General features: G+C 35.2%; 1 protein-coding gene across 8 annotated transcripts in view; it reads right to left on the reverse strand.

Moving 5' to 3' along the window:
- Positions 1-21,277, reverse strand: part of PAPOLA (poly(A) polymerase alpha) — a 47,366-nt gene that overhangs the window by 24,253 nt on the left and 1,836 nt on the right. For 7 of the 8 annotated variants that reach the window (XM_075753602.1, XM_075753597.1, XM_075753603.1 and 4 more), the window contains exons 2-10: positions 11,201-11,371; positions 10,526-10,592; positions 9,015-9,096; positions 8,457-8,566; positions 6,423-6,476; positions 3,225-3,336; positions 1,827-1,916; positions 1,595-1,733; positions 130-202 (exon numbers count right to left, since the gene is read on the reverse strand). In XM_075753602.1, coding sequence (XP_075609717.1) covers positions 130-202; positions 1,595-1,733; positions 1,827-1,916; positions 3,225-3,336; positions 6,423-6,476; positions 8,457-8,566; positions 9,015-9,096; positions 10,526-10,592; positions 11,201-11,371 — 898 coding nt within the window. The remainder of the gene's footprint in view (positions 1-129; positions 203-1,594; positions 1,734-1,826; positions 1,917-3,224; positions 3,337-6,422; positions 6,477-8,456; positions 8,567-9,014; positions 9,097-10,525; positions 10,593-11,200; positions 11,372-21,277) is intronic. The other variant, XM_075753601.1, reaches the window with a different exon arrangement.

A 21,277-nucleotide genomic window follows, 5' to 3' on the forward strand; every position in this document is an offset into this window, starting at 1 on the left:
CTTATAAAGAAGACATAATACCAAAAATATTAAGTTTAAGACACCCAAAATGAAGTTCACCTAGGATCCTTTTAAGCAGCTGAATTTATTGTACAGTGTGACTTATAGGGGAAAAAATAATACACTAACCCTTGGGTCCCATACAGGCAAATTAAGATTGCATTCTTCTGGCTGTTTCAATAGCACTGGATTTGGCCATTCCCTGTTCAAAAAGATTGTAGCACTGAATAAGACTGTTGGATACAACCATGTATGTTCAACAAACAATACTTTTGAATGCGATCCTTCTTTACTCTGCTCTCAAGCTAAAGCATCACTTCCTCAAGACTAAGCTGTTCCAACTGGGGTTGTTTAAATAAGCTGTACTGCTGAACTACAGTACAGCTGCAATTAGCTTCTCTAGGGCATCAGAACAATAAATTTTCTGTAGTCTTGGAGCTTTATAACCACTGGTTTAACTAACTAAACTCCTCTTAAATTCTTGCTGAAATACAGCCAGCACGATTACAGCATTATAGTATCATTTCAAAGCATATGTATTTTAAAAAAAAATTCCAAGCAAGACAAAAAGAAACCATGCTGAATGAAATGCTAAAAAAGGAGAAGTAACACTTCTATTCTTCAAGTCGTCTCTACTCCCATGAGTAAAGTTATCTTCCTATAAAGAATGGAAGTCAGTTAATCTGTTGGTATTTGTACATTAATGCTCCCATGCCATGCACATATAAAATGGACAGCAGTATAAGGAACATATTAAAACAGAGCTTGCAACCAATTCTCCTCTATTAGCTTGCTGTGGCAAGATATTATTAAATGCTAGGTACCTCAGAGGCTATAAAGCCTGTGAATTCAAGACAGTAAAACTGCAAATTATCTTCACATTAAGTAGTAAAGACACTAGACTTGAAGTAAAAAGCAACAACTTGGTACAATGATTCTTAAACTTGTCAATGTCTCATGAAGAACATAGGTATCCAGGCATGCTCTTTCAAGAAAAACAGTATTCATTTGTAATCTCCGAAGTACACTTTTGTCCCATTCATTCTAAATTTATTTGGAACATTCCCATTAGTCCCATCAGTTATTCACACCATCAGAGGTAACTAGCTCAGGTGTTTGAAACCATATGTAACTCCAGAACACCTACCTCTCCACACTGACAAGATTAAAAACCACACTTCGGCCACTCATTCTCCTGAAACGCATTTCAGATGTGCCTAAACTAGATACTGACAGACCTCCTTTTCCCATTATCCCAGTATCTGAATGTTAAAACTTTAACTTTTGGGGTGTTTGCCCTTATTTTCCACTATATAAGTATTTATCTGAAGAGTAATGTTGAGTTACAACACATACTTATGAAAATTTTAGTTAAAAACTGAGTGGTTTTGTTTTGGATACTTTAAGAACAAGACACACTGGATGACACTGAAAGCCTCAAGCTAACAACTTTCTGGCACCAAGAACAATGCTTATAACTACCATCTTAATCTGGTAACAACTGCAAATGATACCATAAAAACAGGACTAAAATTTAGTGTCTACAAACAATTTTATTTTAGTGTAATCTAAATTAAAAAAATAAACAACATACCATTTAGAAAATACCAAGAAAAATTTATGTACAAGAGTTGATGCTATTGCATTTGGATAAAGCTGGCAAGTTCTTGCTACTAGCATAGCCCAGGAAACACCGCCAAGGAAACCTAGTATATTGGAATAGATGTTGTGGCCTGTGGATTGAGAAGGAAAGAGACAAACAGAGAGTTATCAGTAACCATAAGAGTTAATGAAATCCTCACAAATTTTGGAATAAAACTGCTTACGTTTTGCCCACAGTTTGATAGCTCTCAGTGTTAACCTGAAGTTGTCAATGTTTGGTACTAGATGCAGAATTTCATCGGTTACCCGGCAACCTGCCAAAAGAAAGAATCCGTTACGCTTGCTGCTTCCAAAGTTATTTGCTGGCTTACCCTCCCTCACCTTCAAAGCTATCAAAGATTTTAGATCAGCATGCTGGAAACTCATTTCATATTTTGATCACTTTTGTTTTGAATTAGAAAAGCTTAACATTTTTGGGTTTTTTTTTCTTTTTTACTGTTTTACAGCAGCATTCAGGAAGACAATTCATGCACGCATAGTTATAGTTTTGGACTGCTACTTTATTTTCTGTTATTAATGAACTGTACAAGCTGTTTAAGAAACAAATTTCAAGTTCTGCTGTTATGGGATTACATGCAGTGTATTCTAGAACACGCAGACAAATTTAAAAAGCATGAGTCTTTATGGATCCACAGAAAACCTGGAAGTCATAGGTCAAAGCTTTGTTTGAATTTATGAGAATAGGCTAAAAAGAATAATTTAGACATATAAATTGTATCATTTCTTTGATAGGATATTTTCAGGTTTAAGAATAGCGTTAGAGATGACAATATTAACTGCTTGGTTGGGGTTTTGGGTGGGGGGGTCGTTTGGGGTTTTTTTGTTGTTTGTTTGGGTTTTTAATCAAGAAAAAGAAGTTGTTCATAGTTACTAAATAGTTGCAGAGAGCTGGTAGCAAGAAAATAGTATTACCTAAGACTAGGAGTTCCTTTCAAAAGAAGTAAGAGGCCAGTATGAATTCCAGAGACTACACAAATGAGAACTTCACAAAACAGGTGATCTCAAATTATCAAGTTTCCAGCTCATAACAGAAGTCAGTGATATATCACATGCTGTTCTTCCCCACCAAGTTGCATACAGGCTGAAGCCCCTACCATCCCATACATAAATAACAATTTTTTAAGCTGTAGTATTATAGAAAAGTTAAGGGTTACATAAGCTGGCAAACTACAAAAGGCCTAACCTCAAACTGACAGTATTTCGATATCCCCAATTTATCACAGAAGCAATTTCATGTATGTTTATGCATATTAAAACACATACATATTAGAAAACATGCACATATATTTATTTATAGAAATAGACAGTGCTCCACACTTGCAAGTCTTGCAAGTCCCATTAATTTAGTTGGGTAGCAAATGGTGCTGTCTACAAAAGAAAAAAAAAATTTTAACAAGCTGAGCAAAAAGAAACAGCACTTCTCTCTGGCTATGACTTCATTTCCAGATATGGAATTGCTTTATTTTCAGTCAAGTCCATAACTAAACTACTGTATCAAACAATCTAGGATACTTATTCAAAGATTAGACAACAAGTTTATATGCAAACCCATATATACATACCATTAAGACTTCGTATGCATCTAATGTCTAAATTTTTAAGTAGGCTATCATCTCGTAGGTCTAAGTCCTCAGGAATAGTTTGCAGTGCTAATCTTGCAAACAAAATATCAATCTTAAAAAAAAGAGAGACGACATTAGAAAACTGTTCTTTCTTCAGACAATTAATTCCATAATACATTTTCATCAAGTTTGCTAATAATAAGAACAGTAGTCTTCCTAGTACAAAGAATCTCTTTAAAGAAACTAACACCCTTCCCAGACATTGAATGAAACACTTTCAGATGCTTCATCTATCTTACGGCTACTTTTCCAAGAGCCTAAAATACACATTAATATCAATACAGAACCAGCACACACATAAAAACTATGTCAACTGTCAATGTAAATAAAAATCATTTGGGGATAAGCACCACTTCTAGGTCCAGAATACAAAATTCTACTATGTCAGAGTAAGTTGTGAAAATATAACCTAGTTTTAACCTAAATATTCTCAAAATTATCACTGAATTACAGAAAGAGTAGAGAACCTTTCCCACCTAGCATTATAAAGCACACATTTAACTGGTTGCCTCTGTATAGGACTAATATCTATGAAAAGTCTACATATCTGATTACAGAAAACAGAAGTTCTGAAAAATCCAGCAAGCTACTGAGCAAGTGTATAAATTTGCATAAATGTTGAAATTACGTCAAATTTCTTTGCTATTACTTCTGCAATATTTGCCATCATAGCGTTTCTAGGTCAAGAACATCTAAGATACTATTTAGCACTGAACTGCATTTTCCATTGTCCCATACACAAGAAGGACATTGCAGAGAAGAGAAGTCAGTTTGCCTTTCCAGTCTGATACCATTAGGTATCAGTCAGCATGATGAGAATATAAAGTGTGTATCAGCAGTTCACTGCCAGACAAGTCCTCTTCACCTCATAAACTGATACCACTTCACCTACAAGATGATGGAATACCTACTGCTATTGCACCACCAACAAAACTGATTTAGTTACATTAAAATTATTTCAGACAAAATTAATCTGAAGAGATCTTAAAATGAAGAACTTCTCGTAGGTGCTTAAAACTTTGCAACCAACTGTTTTAAACTATGAAGCACTTCTCCAAAGAAAAGTAATTTCTAACATATTCAGTGCACGTTTGATTTTAAAGTCTTAATAGCTGGTCTTAACATTTTGTACTACAAGTTGAAGTTTCTACTTAAGTCAAAAGTACTACTTTTCAATGTAAAACAAGTTCAAAATTAACTTCAGCTTGAAGTTCTATTCTGATCTCTAGAACATCCAGCACCTCTAAAGATTCAAAGTTCATTGATAATAAAAGGATTTTTCAAATCAAGAAATTAATAGCCTGACCTATATCTCTCTTTTTTGGGCGGATCAGTTTTCTACAGGAAGAACAAAAAAAAAAATCAAGCAGGTTCTTGCTTATTTTAAGCAAGAACATAAAGTGCATACATAAAACCCAGTATTGGCAGAAACTTCTGAAGGTTAACTGACAGGATCATAACAAAACTAAAGTCCTTCTTCTCATTTCTAAGGTTTTCTTTACAGAGCGATTGACTCTGATACATTTTCCCTCGATTAGGAAAAGAAAAATTAAATTAAAATCTTCTGACATACTAGGCATAAACACAACCATCAGAAATTGTGGCCTAACAACACTTGCATATACAAAAAGATTGCTTATGATAAGTTAGTATTCAAGACTAGAGAACTCTCGCGCACTGTCAGCAACATGGGTGAAGTCTCAGAGCCCATCATAAATTACTGTATGGAGCAAGATACTACTACTCTTATAGAAGACAATTCTTTTATTTCCCAATTTAGGCTTGCATTTTGAATTTCATTTTTTATAAAGGAGAGACAACGCTAGCTTGAACATTAATGATTAAGAAAACCCATATAAAAACCAGACTAACCTGAGGATGCCTACAGCAAGTTTCAATACTTATAATGAATCCTTAAGCTATGTAAACAGAAAACAAGTTCTCCAGAAAAGCATTCCTATTACCCAACTGTATATGGGCAGTAATAGAATGGCTGACACAGATGAAAAGTCACAAGCTAACTTACTGCATATTATGACATTTCTCTGCATGCACCTCTCATTTGGAGAAAATATATCTCTCTGCCTAAGTGTCAACTGGCACAAATGTCAGTGAAACTACAAATAAGTAAAGCTGGATGGATGAGGTCAAAGGAGGTGGTTCATCTTCCTGAGACTCAAAAATTGCCAGTACCCTAACTAATGACTGTTACAATTGCAAGGCAGAGATCTAACTCAGACTGGGAGAGAAGGAACTGTCCAGTCTTGAGTACAATACTACAGCTCTTCAAATCATGTCATGTGTCAGAAGATCAGCATGGGAATTCTTTCCCCACTGTGAAGTACCCTTCTTATACCCACCAGTTGCTGGTTGACATAATCCAGCTAAGAGTCTGATGAACTGTGTGTGTGAACAGTTCATATGTTTTTGTCTTGACAGGTTGACTATGAAACAGTCTAAGAAAGATTAACAGACTATCTTTTGAAAGCAGTGTTGTTATCTCAGCAACATCTCCCAAAATAGTAAAAAAAAAAAAAAAAAACACCACAAATTAAGCAAGTTCATCACTCCAAGACAGCTAGTGCATCGGGCTACAGGCACCAAAATCATTGTTTTGGTCATATGTTTACAGACATCCAAAGAGATTAGGACAAAGGGGATACCCAGCTTGCCTTCAGCAATACATTTTTGAGAAATGATCCAAGATCAAACAACTTCCTATAGTATAAGATATTGAAGCAAATCTGAATTTAAGGTTTGGACAGTTAATCATTAGCCAAAAAAAATTACTGAAGCCACATTATTTACGAATATGATTTCTATTAAATGTTAAGTCTTAATAATGCCAATACTGGTACTCTACAGATCAGTAAACTTATCAGTGCAAGTGGGTAGCAATGCCTAAAAAAGAACAGGGAGATACTCTACGTACAGCAGGTACATTAAGAAAGACTTGTTTCAGTCTTAAAGTTCCACTTCAAATTACACAACTGAGAATTGCTGTCAAGGACTTGGGTATGACCGTAGAAGAGTCACTTTAATAGCATTCATATTAATGAATACTATATGAGTTACGGAAATCTTGAAAACTTTGTTTTAACCATGTTCTACCAAAATAAAATAAAAGATGATCTTTACCTCTATTCCATCAAAACAAAGTTTAATAACTGGGACAAAAGCTTCTTCAACAGCCTGGGGGAGGAAAAGTTATATTTTATTTTCAGTATATAGAAGAACATTTACAAGCAATAGCTAGCAGGTCTAAACAATCACAATGAAATGCTATTTACACAAATGCTTTTCTGTCTTCAGGTCAATTTTTGTCAGCAATGTCTTTCTCCATCGTTGAAGATTAATGCAGCAAGTACTGATCTACTATGTGCTACAGCCATCTAGATGGCAGTTATAACCTGAACCCACACCAGCCAGCTCTGATGATGTTACCTGAAGGTTCAACTCTTTCTCACTACATGTAGATGATCAAGTATCTTTTACTCCTCACAGCATCTCTAAGTATTCTAAGATCAACCTATGGAGATTCTTATTCTAAGAGGCCTCTTACTTCTACTGTTTCTGCAGTCAGTATTTTATGAGAAATGAGGAGACAACTGTGTAACCACACAGTATGACTTCACCTAAACCAGTCGCAAGTCACCAGTCTCCAGAGCTCAAGCATCTTTTCTAAATGTGGTCATTAATAAGGTACTTTGACAAACAATACCCATAATGAAACTATGGAACTGATGCCTACTTCGCAATCAGCTACAAATACCTGAACTGAGCATCTGAACTAAACAGAATCTGCAGAGCACTGTTTTCATAAAAGCAAAGAACACTGCATACGTCCAAATAAGAAATGTTAGGAACCGCCAAAGGCTAAACACAGTTGTAAGAGTATTCCAGTTCTTAACAAAAGGACATGACAACACTACTTTATGCGCTTAACCTTAGTTAAGGTTACCTTAATGTTACTGGTTGGCAGGATGGATCCTAAGCAAAACATGAAGTTCACAAGTGTCTCAGACTCACTCACTAGAGCAACCATTAAGAAATTCTAAAGACGGAAATGTACAAACTTCCTTAGACCTAGCTGGAATGACTTACAAGTGTTATGACACCCTGACCTAAAGGTTATTTGCCTCACTGCAGAGCTACACTGAATAGCATACATTGATCTACCTTGCTGCTAAATCAGCTACATTAGCTTGAGTTAGATATAGTTTATAGCAAAGTTAATTTGAAATCAGAAAAATCAGAATCCTCTTAATTATGGATTTAAAGATTACTAAAAATATTCAATAATAAAGCATTCAAAACAGTTGTTTCACTGCATATAGTATTACCACCAGATGTTTGCACTACCCTGCTAGTTACCAACTACAGGATGCACAGAGTGGAAGCATGCTGCAGAGACAGTTCCATTTATTTTTATGGGAGCAGGACTAAACCAAACAAAGTATAAGACTTGCGGCAACTATCTTAATCTAAAAAAAAAACCAACCAAAACCAACCAAACAAAAAAGAATTCCAGCAGAGACCAACACTGAGAAGATTAAAGCTCCCACCAATTGACATATGGAGGCTTGTCATTTAGGTGTAATAAAAACAAAATACTGTATACCAGTGTGTCTTCCATTCTTACAAGGGAAATCTTCATCTTTACATGCTAAAAATCTTGCACAAGCATCTAATAACGAGACACACTAAAAAAATGTAACTTCCATTTTCAAATGCAGTTGACAGCCCATATAGAAGGTTTAGTTAATATCCCTGTTATTGTTTATATAAGCATGAAACTATGAGAACAGCAGCATAACAGTACACTTTAAAACGTTCATTAAAAACACACAAGTTTGGTCTTGATCCATTTCCAGCTAACACATTGGCATCTGCCTGCTGCTAGACAGCAAGCAGAAATTTTGCAGTACTAACACACATGCTAGGAGATCATTCTGCCACCCAGATTTTTAAATGAGCGTCTCTTAAGTGTGAACAGAGAAAACTTGGAAAAATATTTACTTCAACTATGGTGATAGGTTTTGATGCAGCTTGATTAAAAATCCACTGCAAGCTTTAACAATAAAGTTACATTTACTTATTTAAAGCATCATCTTTCACTATTAACTTTCCAGCATCATCAGTTCAGCTAGCTGTACCAGGCAGTTCACGTACCCTCAGATCTTTTACTTCTTCTTGTTGTTTCAGTTTTTCATAAAACGATGTGAAAAAATCACTTCTTTCAACGTGTCTGGGTGCAACACACAGGGCATCAATATCAGCACCTGAAATTGTTAGCAAAAGTTATTCACACTTCACAAATATGAAATGCCAGCAATAACCAGAAATTTTTTTGAAACCAAACAGGAAAATTTAGTTTTTCTTCCTGTAGAATGGCCTTTCTTTGGCAATACTAAAGTCAAACCAAATGAAAAAGTTCACGGCCATTAAGCATACTGAATTCGTACATATATTCTTCTTTCAATTGTGGAACAGTTGTAGTAATTTTCAGAGAACAAACCATGAGAAGACAAGTATACAACTTCATTTTTAAATGACTTCCAACTTGTTTTGCAACCCATAACAAAAACATAATACAGGAACGTATTTCTTTTATTTAGAATTAAGATTGGAGATGGCTGACAAAAAAAATCTAATACCACCTCAAAAGACAACATACAGATACGTCATTAGCTCAAACACATGAGTTTTTGTAATAAAAGTAAATGTTACCTTTTGTATGAACCCCTAATCTATAGGATCCAAATGTAAAAATTTTTCCTCCAACATTTTCTATTACAGACTGTGGAAGATTCTAAATGGAGCAAATAAAATTGGTTATTTTACCTTAACAAGTTATAACGACACACACAATTTATTTTAAAACAAAAGGAAAAATATTCCACAAAATTTATGTTATTTAAGGTGTAGTTGCTACTGAAATAATAATCTTAGTATTTACAGAAAAGATGGAGGTATGTTTGCCACTTGGGAACTACTTGTAACATTTCAGCTGCATTACACATTACTGCCTCAAACTTGGTACTTGTTCCAGCAGTTCTACACTTCAGGTACAAAAGCTTTAAAAATATTATGGACATGACACACATTTTGGTTAATACTCAGGCATTTTAGACTGACTTAGAAATTAATGACAGATTCCAACTTAGAGCAATGGAAAAATACTATTTACAGTATCAGTTTATTAAATTACTGTCAGAGACACTCATACTCCATTCTTTAAATAAAAGTGTAGTTTTGGGAGAGGTATTTATGTTAAAATACTACTAAATACTAAAATCTACTGAAGTTCTTATATTTTTATCTTCAAAAACCTCTTGAATCCACAGTACTGTGGGCAGACAGTTACCCTTTCATAATGGAAGCAACTTTACAATCTGTACGTCTACATTAAGACCTACAGCAAAAGAAATAATCAAATCAAAAATTTATTATTTTGCCATGTATATTGGATTGACTTAAGTAATTTCCAATCTTACATCAGTCAAGATACTCTCACTGTTTTGTTTTTAGGGATCAACATATGTATACACCAGGGTCATCCCCACCCATAATCTTATGAAATGGGAATTTATATATGAACAAGAGAAGTGTACAGAAGAAATACAATCCTAAATATACTCACAGCAAAATAGCTTTAAAAATTTAGGGGTTTACCCCTAAAAAAAAAGCCACTTCCATCTTTATATTTTTGCAAGTCTATATTTATTTAAAAAAAAGGTGTGTGTAGGAGCTGAGGGGACTATAACCTGCCAAAAACACTACTATAATTACTAGAGTCTACAAAAATAACATTACAGGACTGACATTAAAGAAAAAGACCACGGGTCATAAAGCTGCAAGAAGTCAATTTTAAAACCTAGCACTGGTTCACAAAGCCAATCTAAGCATATAATTAACATAGTACTATACATATGTATTTTGACAAAAAGTCAAGATGTATTTCTACCTAGAGAGAAGAGGGAACAATTGAAAATTACTATTACAACTACCATGACTTCTTACAATATTTATCAGTTTGTTTCATTGACAACGTTCTACTTTGAAGGGGTGATGTTGCTTGGAGCAAAAGAAGCTACACAAAGACAGTATTTGTTTTTCCAATTTGATCAGATTTGATCCCCAAATCTAAGACTCATCCCATTTAGGCTGGGAACATATTTTGAAATTAATTTCCTACAGCACTCTTGGTATGAGCAGTTCCATGTAAAATAAATCCATACCTTGCTTTCACTGATTTCCCGTATCCATTCCTTTACCAGGTTATTTAATTTTCCCAAAATTAGAATCCTATTGATAAAACAGCAGAATCACAGGTCATGAACCAAACTAGTAGTATTTAAGACCCTGATCATCATTACACATTAAGTCAACTACAGAAACATTACAGATCTAATTACAGATCTTGTTTTATATATATACACACACACTCTGAAACAGAGTCACTCTTACAACATTCCTGCTATTTTTTCTCCTTTGAAGATGTTCAAATAATTTAAGCTCAGAAAAAAGCCTACACACATTTTAAATATATGAATTCTCCTCACTTTTGAAGTAAAACCTTAATTCACAAAACAGATACACCTAAAAGAACAGTGAGAAGCAGTACTGAAAGCAAAAAAAATTCTAGAAAGCTTAATAAAGGAAAAAATTATAGGGGCCACTACAACAAAACAGTTATGAAGGGGAAAAAATGTAAGCCAGTCTCTGAAATGTAAAGGTCATATTAATTCCTTTAAGTGTTCTGAGGTATTCCTCTTAAGGTAAGAAAAACCAAGCTTAATATTCCACTAGGTTTTTAAGAAAGCGTTTGAAAGAACATAAACATGCTTGGGGTTCAGTAGTCAACAACATGTCCCTCAAGATAGGGGAAAACCACTGCTAGAGTGTTTACTCACCTGCGTTGCAGTTCTTCTTCCTCTTCAAATACACCATAAGGTTTTAGGGTTTCAATTAATTTCTGGGTAAGCATGCAGTCAAACTCCTTGGGGGCAGCTAAACTGATAGGTGAGGTAATGCCATAATGCTTCTGTAGTTGCTGTGTTTGTGATCCCTGGGTTGTAACGGGACTAATAAAGGCAATTAGATAAAGTTACTGACAGAAACAAAACAAAACAGTTTTTTTTAAATTATTTTTTCTCATCAGAGTAGCAGACAAGAGACACATACTAAGGAAATAAAAAGTTAATCCTCCTGTTAGCATTTACATCCCAAATCAATTTGAGTTAAATCTCTGTTATTAAGGACAACAACAGAATTATCATTCTCCAACCCTAAATATTGATTGCAGGGTTACCAGTTGCTATGAGGCATGATCTTTTACATCAGCTAACTTCACACACTCAAAACTTTCACATAAGTAGGCTTTAATGTATTTTGAGCACATCAGCATCATACAGGTAGCTTTAAGCTGACTTCTCTGCTGGCTAACATAACAGGATGGTTAGACGAACAATGTCAGGTCAATACATGCTGACACTACTACATATAGCCTTGCTTCATTAGGAGGCTGAGAGGAGAATATCAGATTTGTGCTAAACTTTGCCTACCCCAAGTACCATGGACGCAAGCATTACTCTATCCACATAACTTATGTTTCCTTAACATGTTTACTTTATGTAATTATTTCTCTAAATAGAAGAGTAAGCCTAAAGCAAATCTAATCCGCTACAATGGGTTAAATCTGCAAGGACCTACAAGCCCTCATAGCATCCTTGCCTTGCACTTTTCAAGCTACACAGATAGATACAGAACCAAATCTCAAGCACAAGGATGATACTCTTAAGTTAACTTCCCATATTTCAATGTTGGAGGAAAGTAGAGGAGAACAGGCAGAAGAACTTCAACAGAAACACAAAATCGTCATATTGTGAGAACTAATAACAGTTTTCTTAGATAAGCATCCTGGATAAAAACAGCCATGCAGTTTTTCATCATGGGCATATATTTGTTTGTGACATTCACATTTAAATACAGCCTTACAGTTTGAGCTTTGAGACTAGTAATTCTATGTTTCAAAACTAAACTTGGTACCATGTAACGTACAAGTGCTTGGATTCAGTGATTACTGCATGCTATACCTACGTAGTTAAAAATTTTATAGAATCATAGAATGGTTTGGGCTGGAAGGGACCCTAAAGATCATCTAGTTCCAACCCCCCTGGCATGGGCAGGGACACCCTCCACTAGACCACGTTGCCCAAAGCCCCATCCAACCTGGCCTTGAACACTTCCAGGGAGGGGGCATCCACAACCTCTCTGGGCAACCTGTGCCAGTGCCTCACCACCCTCACAGTAAAGAATTTCTTTCTAACATCTAATCTAAATCGACCCTCCTTCAGATTAAACCCATTACCCCTTGTCCTGTCACTACACTCCCTGATAAACAGTCCCTGACCATCTTTCCTGTAGGCCCCCTTCAGGTACTGGAAGGCCGCAATTAGATCTCCCTGGAGCCTTCTCTTCTCCAGGCTGAACAACCCCAACTCTCTCAGCCTGTCCTCATAGGAGAGGTGCTCCAGCCCTCTGATCAGCTTCGTGGCCTCCTCTGGACTCTCTCCAACAGCTCGATGTCTCTCCTGTACTGGGGCCCTCAGAGCTGGACGCAGTCATGAACTGATGATGAACTGATACTAGCAACAACAACAGGTAGCCATAAAAAAAATCCCTTAAACGTATTCAGTATTGTAGAATAAATTATATACTTTATCATTTAAGATAGTCAAATTTTAAGAACACTTAGTCTTGCTCATTATATACTTCACAGGTTTAAATACACTACTTAAATTTGTATTTAAAAAGCTCTAAAGTTACTTGCAGCATTAGTCATTTCATATTGACATAAAACTTTCCTCTAAATTATAAATATTATTGATCCACCTTTGATTTTTTAAAATGACAAATCATTGTTTTTTAATCATACTGAAAAGCTTCTTTTCTGAAACCAACCTGTTACTTACTTAACCTTTCAGAGGCCAAGAAAACCACAAACTCTCATCAAAATACACGTTTCAGAAAATGTGGCTATTACATGAACACCTATTCAAAAAGTCTTACCAACAATTAAAGCAAGTATTACCTGAAGTTAAGGCAAAGCTTGTGTAGTGTTACGTCTGCATTATTTAAGTTATATTCTCACTCCATAAGATCTCTCCCTTTACAATGGTATAAAGTAACATTGTTTAATACCAAATGTCTAGCTATTATTTTTAATTCAGACTACGCATTAATATATATTTTTTCTGGATTTAATTACTCATTCTACTAGGGCAAAAGCTTTATCATAAGTTTGCTCTCCTTCAACTCCCATTAAATCTAAGAATAAGACAATCCTCCACGTCAAAAGTTCAAGCTGACCACTTACGTGAAAGTTCCATTCTTGACAAGCATAACATTCCCCTATATATTGCTGTATTATCAGTCCTTCATGTTTATACTTGTTATATACTATTTCTATCACACAAAATGAGAAGCAATTTTTCAGGCTAACTACATATTACATGTGAAAAACTTCGCTTTTACTTCCGTAATCTGTTGTCATCATCTCCTCAGGATTTCACTCCTCATTTCCATGAGGAATAAGTATTAAAAAAAGACCATCTTAACTTAAAATTGATGGGCATCAACAAAACCTAATGTAGTTTTCCACAAGTTAAACCCATTTTGAAACTATTCCAAATACTATAACTTATTTTAAATCAAGAATTCAATTACAATGCAAGTTTCTCAAAAAAGCAAGTTCTAGCACATTTGTCCTTTTGCTTTTTAGCTAAAGAGGAGAAAAAAGACAAAACAGGAAAAAATACTAAAAAAATTGAACATTAAAAAAAAATCAACCCTCAAGTAAGCATGTCGGGGAACATTATTTGACATTGCTTCCTTCTGGTAAGAGGTTTTATTCACCTAATGAAGAATTTTGTAGCAGTTGATCAAATCATATAGACCTTAGGACTTCATATGTGAATGAAAACATTTTTAAAAAAAGGTGTCCAGATGAATTATATAAAACCGTAATTCGAATTAAGGACAAAGGAAGCCACTAAAACAATTTTTATCTTTTTTTAAAAAAAAAAGTTAGGAATGTCAACACAAATAGTAGCTTCAGCCACTTCATTGCTACTAAAAAAAGCAGTCAGAAAACAAAAGAGTCTCAACATAAACATCCCTTGGATATTATGAATATTTTTACACTACCACAAACCAAACAGTTAAATTTGAACTACAATTTCTCCCCTTTTACAAACTGTTAATTTGAAAAAAAAAAATTGCTTTTTAAGATTTTGCAGTGGATTTTTACAGGTTTTTAAAGCCATAATCTAAAGCAATCAATATTTTAGTTTTGTGTAACAATTTCCTAATGATCTGACGATGATTTTCACCGACCCATAACTAGAAACTGTATACAATTAAACAGACAGACTTCATTGAAAGGGCTGGCAAAACACAGCTTGGCAGATGCTTTTACTAAATTTAAAAAACAAACAAACAAAAACCCCTCAATGTCACTCAAACCTAAATTCTGTGAAGCAGACTCCTGAAGTCAGTAATGCTGACAGAGCCCTCTGTCTTCCACCTGCTTGTCAGGTCCATGTTTCACCAATTTGAGAACTAATAACTAAAAAACGATCCTTCACCTTGCCCCCAAAATTCATAAAAAACAACCAAATATCAGATTGCTTCCCTGATCTGGCTTACAGCATAACTCTGGCAGCGCAATATGCACCATGTTGATGTGACTGAAACAAGTACTATCTCCAACACCTACAGGACCATCACAGCATGGTCATAGGGCACAAAATGAGCTTTGAAACTGTTCGCTGAAATGACAGCTTTAAACAACCTATTAAATCAATCACCTGATGTACATATTTGGAAACTGTTACACAAAACCAGTTACAGTTTTTACAGTTACTGCTTTTATATTCATGTATTTTATAAGAATGAAATAAGGATGTCAACAGTACAGGACCTTCCCACACAAGTGTTTCACACATGCTTGAAGGTTGAAGAGTTAGAAAGAACACTTTCCCTGGGATGGTATGTAACAACTCTCAGCACAGCTACCTTCTAGAAGATTTTACAACTCCAGAAGATACAATGAAGCTTCTATCTTAACATCTATTAGTACTGAAGAGGATATAGGTTATGTCCAGCTAAAAACATTTAAGTTGATCTCAACTGTTCACACTTGCCGAAGGCTATTTATTCTAAGGTTTCTGTAGCACACCAAAAGATCTCAAAAGAGTGCCTCTGTAAAATGACAGAAGTGGTATTGGGCAAGAAAGTCTGTTAAACTCATTTAAGGATGCAATAAACTAACTAGTGTTAGGTAACCCATGTTCATTCATTTAAATGACCGCAAGTCATGAAAATGACTATAAAACAAACAAGTATACCCTCTCGTCACCCCCCACTTCCCACGAAACCAAGAAACTTCAAATAAAGCATTTGCTAGCTGCTTTTAAAATGAAAATTATCACTGAGAATTAAACTTTAAGTGCTTGTTTTTCCAGCTTTAGTGTTGTATTTTCATGTTACATTTTAGGCAGAAAATGCTAGTGTTCAATACTCCTAGACTTATCTTTTACTTTTTCCTAAATCCATGAAAATCAGACTCTACTCCAATAGTTTCCCTCTTGAAAAGACTCATAAACATTCCAGGTTTTGCCTGTGATATGTCATGATACATCACTTTTGGAATCCCTTAAACTACCAAATTTATTCAAAAAGAAAGGACAGGTAAGTATCAATGTTAACCTTCTACCTGAGAGGATTAGGGAAGTTAAGGCCTTGGGGGCGGGAGTTATCAATACCTTGATAGTATGTCAAATCTGCTAATCACTGAAGTTAAGTATTAATAAAAATCAAAGAGTATTAAACAGCAACAGAAAGTCCCATCCCAGCTACTCAATCTTGAAAACAGCAGAGGCAGATTTGGCAGATCTTGTCAAGGTCTGACACTCAACTCAAAGCATGTTTAAGGCTTGCTTAACATCACAAAGAAAATTAAGATACAGATTGTTTATTTGTTTCTAGTCAACCACATATACACATAAAGATCTTGATCTCACTCTGCTATATGAGCTGTCAATAGTGTAAATATAAAATAAAGTTGCAGAAAATTATGTAGAGTTAAATTTAGCATGCTATTGTTGTTGCTCTAGTTTGACCTGAATTTAAGAGTGTAAACTGACAGTTTAAACCATCTACAAAGAGGGGAACAGCTATAGTGGTTTAATTCTGAACTGTTATGACCCAATATTTCAGATTCAAATATGAATTAATCTACTCTATCCAAGAAATGCATATGTACTTTTTCCCCCCATATAAAAACACAATCAGATACAAAGTTCTAGTCTGTACTAAGCTGACAGCAGTAAAGTTAAATGACTTTTTCTTCAGAACCCCAAGTTTCAATAAGCAGTATCTTCTTGTATTGTTATCAGTAACTACTGAATTAAAAAGAACAGACCCTGGTAATCTGGTCACTGCTAAAGTCATTTTACAATAGAGTGCAGAAGTGGAAGGGGGGGAAAAAAAATCAAATAAAACTTGTAAGAGGCTTTACAGTTTCCAGAGCTGTACAACTTTAAACTCCTTTAGAGAGAAGCAACTATACATTGTTCTACGGTAGAGGGGGGGAACATTGTGAGATAAAGGAAAAACTTTCCAATTCATCTTTTAAAGATCAAGTTACACCCTGAACACACAGTGACATAAACTGAAAACAGAGCAAACACAGGTGTATTTATGTAACACTGCTCCATATATAACTAAGAGTTAGATACAAATTTGAAGTACTGTACTATTGTTTTCTTTTACAACACTGGAACCTTTCTCCATCCTCAGAAGAAATGAGAATCCTGTCATGAACTTCTTTTTCAAATGTGCTTTGTATTTAACCCTCTTTCTACCGCCACTTGAAAACCCTTGTTGTTCTAAGCACTTTTTCCTCTTTGCTTCTGGTAATCTACCTCAGTTCTCCTGGTAATATTTTTATCATGTTATTTGAATTAAGATTTTATGCTTCTTATTACAAAATACAGTTGCAATCAGCACCACATTATCTTAACATCATACTCATGAAATTTGGGATGCTTCACAGAAATAAAAGACAACACAAACAACTGAAATCTTAAAAACAGATGCCATAATTTTTAAGAAGTTCTAACAGTTTGAATCCTGCGTAAGTTTAAAAGTCATCTCTGATCCACCCTGAAATAGATCTTGAATGGTTAAGACCTAACTCATCTAAACATGTGCCAAGCACATGCAAAAAACCCTTCCAGTTTCTGGCCACCAAGCCTTGCTTTTGTTAGAAGTCACAAAACCCCTTTCATACATCACTAAACCTCAGCTGAGGATTAAATTTGTCCAGACAGACATGCACAGTAAGGCCAACACTGGTAAAGCAAGAGAAACTGTGTGCTTTCAAGGGTCTTCAAATAGTGCCAACAACCCACAGAATGTTAAACTTTTAACTTCAGTCAGGACCTTTGGCTCATTCAGTGTTGCCTCCAGATACCAAGATAAAATACACAACTTAAGGAATCTCAACAACTATCCACTCTTCTCTATTTGCCTCTACTGATTACCTCAGTAAAATTCAGTCTTTCTTATTTACTGATATAAGACACCCAAGACAGATTCCTGAAGCAATACTGGTCATCATGCCATCTGGTCAGTCAGTTGGAGCTAACTTCACAAAGCTCAAGCTCCACTGTGTCAGATTTCAGAAGAAGTGTTTTGAGGGGGTTGGTTTGCATGTTTTAAAGCTTCCTCCAACAAGGACTGACTTGGGCAGTTTCAGATTAAAGTTTCTGGCTTAATGCTAATGCCACCACTCTGCGCAAAATTTCAGAAATCTAGGCAGGAATTTTCACAAAGTCTGTGCAAATCGGTTACTGGGGAATATATGTTTTAAATGGTTAAGACAATCCAGTTGCCCTTCCTGAACACAAGTTTTAATATCTAGCAGAAAATTGCTGGATCATTTAGACCATGAATTAAGTTTTCAACTGTCAGTATGAGATGTTCAAGATACCCGAAACAGATTTGAACACGGGTATTGAAGCAATAACAGCCAACACAGCTAAGGAAGAAGAGACTCACCTATGGCAAAAGAAAGAACATTCACACACATTCTGCTAACCTTTGACTCAAACCTGAGTTCGCTGGCTCTTCCATTTGTACAGAATAGTGAAGGCAGCATGTCCAAACACACTCCCATCTACAAGGTTCTGATTAACAACAGTTTCAGAAGCTTCTCAAGTTTAACCAAAAGAAATTTCTACTGAACTCTGCAGACAGCACTTGAACCAAAAATTAGGTTTAATGCTATTCTGGAGACAAAAAAATCCAAAGGGAGCAATTTAGGAAACTTGGTACAGTTGAATCAAAAGATAGTAGGAAGTATCAAACCAAGAACTAGGAATCCCATGAAGCATTTCACTCTAAGAGATTGATTTGTCTCAGCACTGAAATCTGCTCAGCCCAAAATAACCGGGTTTCCAAGTTCCGTGCAGTACCTCGACGTTAACAAGTGTAAATTAACAAGTGTAAATTCAGTCTTTTTTGGAGTGACATTAAGTCCCGGTTTCAGCTGGGACATAGTTAATTTTCTTTCTAGTAGATGGGTATAGCATTGTGTTTTGGATTTAGTATGAGAGTAATGTTGATAACAGTGATGTCTTAAGTTGTTGCTAGGTAGCCTAAGTCAATGACTTTTCAGCTTCCCACACCCTGCCACATGCACAAGAAACTGGGAGAGCACAGCCAGGACAGGTGATCTAGACTGGCCAAAGGGATATTCCGTATCACATAATGTCATGCTCCAGATATAACTGGGGAAGCTAGCCAGGATGTGGGATGAGAAACTGACTGGGCATGAGGGCTTTTTTTTTTTTTTTTGCAGGTGGTGAGCAACTGCATTTGTGCATCATTTGTTTTATATATATTATTACTATTCTCTTCCTTTGTTATCCTATTAAGCTGTCTTTATCTCAATCCACAAGTTTGTGGGGTTTTTTTTTCCTTTTTCATCCTCGTCCCCATCCCACTGTGGGGCAGGGGATGAGCAAGCAGCTATGTGGTGCTTAGTTACCTACTGGGGTTAAATCATGACACATTAGAAGACTGAAAGTTATTACAAAACCATGTACACTTGCCATCCCATTCCTCTGTATTACATACAATAAATTAATCCTCAGTATAGATTTTTATATTAATTTCTTCTTGATTAATACAGCTATCACTTTAAGGCGACTGTTCTTCTAAAGTAGGTCCTGTGTTTTGCAAAGTTAGGAATCATTTAATTCCTTCCGTAACAGTCTATAAAAACCTGAGCACGCACTGTTCAGAAACATACTATTTATCCACTCCCAATCAGTACAAGCCTTTTTAAATACACTGTTGTGCTGCTTCTGGAACACAAGTTGACAGTCGCTAATTAAAAGTCAAGAAAACAATGACTTTGTGTATGTCTGCACCAAAGTTCAGTGAAAGAAAACATAAAAAGTCTTACTTCAGAACTGAGAATAAGCATGACTGTCTACAATAAAGACTAAAGTAAAATTAATGACATTCCAAGACTCTAATAAGGAAGTTACCAATACCAACAATAGTTAAAATTTATAGCACTTATAGCGCTTTAAAGTGTTCTGATATATGACTTAATGCACTTTTCCACTTCTAGTTTAAAAAAAAAAAAAAAAAGTCTTTTGCAATGATTTCAGCAGTTACGAAAGTTCAGCAAAGAAGTTATAAGTGCAATAATATCAGTAATTTCACAAGAAACAATTCATGGTACTATTTCTCTATTTGGAGGGTCACAAAGGCCCAGGTTACATAAAAAGAGACTACATCATCAATTCAAATAAACAAAGCTGCTGCTTCACTGAGTTAGTAGCCTTTCTGCGTAAAACCTAGCCCCAACTGAAACATATGAACAGCTTAGTGATCTTCATTTGTCCCTAGCATCTTGCATTTCAGATAATGCACAGGAACACGTATTCTGTACCTAACAGTTCACTAAAATGTAACTTTATACTAGGGGAAATAATAAAAAAAGCTGGTTAGAAACAAAAGTGAACAACTGAAAGTTGAAAAGTTTTCCCTTATGCAGCTGCTATCACTTCACACAAGAAATTAATGAGAATCGCAACAAAGTCACTTAAGTTCCTAGGATAAATTTAGTATTTTTTAAACATTAAAAGGCTTTGCAAATGCCAGCTATCAGCATCATCAGAACCCGAGTTTTCTCCCTTACTACTGATGTGCCTTGTACATAAATAATTTGCTTTTTATAGTTTTGTACCATACTGCAATGAGAAATATGCACACATACACACACAGTGCAATATGAACAATGCTGTACACCTCTTAAGAACTCTGAACTAACGCTTTTCAAGTAAAGAGTGCTGACAATCTCTAGTTGTACGGGAGATCAGCTCTGACTAGGCCTGTCAAATGTAAACATCATCCTAAGAAATGAGGTTTACAGGATGTCTTGAAAGGTCAGGACAAAAAAAAAAGTATTTTTGGAAAGAATTATGCAGAAAAGGAGCTTCTTAAGTTTAGAGAAAAAAGGAAGGTGAGCTTAAGTCAGAGGTATCACTTCATAAATTCAAGAATTAACATTACTGGCATTACAACTTCCTAGCATTACAATGTTCACTTTGAAGTCTTGACTGAATAATATAGTCAATTGACTCCAAACATACAAATGACAGAATCTGACAAAGCTTTGCTCTTCCTAACTAAAATAAACCTCCTGTATTCGTGAAGTTGCCAAGTAAAGTTTATACTGGAAATATCAAGATATTAGTGCAAATATAACTATGTAATGTTATTTAAGAGTTTCTAGTTAAAATATCATGAACATCTACATTAAGAAAAATGATCAAGTCATTCCAAATTTGTTAAAATTGAAGATTTCTATTATTACAATTCATAGAAGTAGCCCAAACTTTAAAATG

This window comes from Balearica regulorum, chromosome 5, assembly GCF_011004875.1.
Source record: "Balearica regulorum gibbericeps isolate bBalReg1 chromosome 5, bBalReg1.pri, whole genome shotgun sequence".
NCBI lineage: Eukaryota > Metazoa > Chordata > Aves > Gruiformes > Gruidae > Balearica > Balearica regulorum.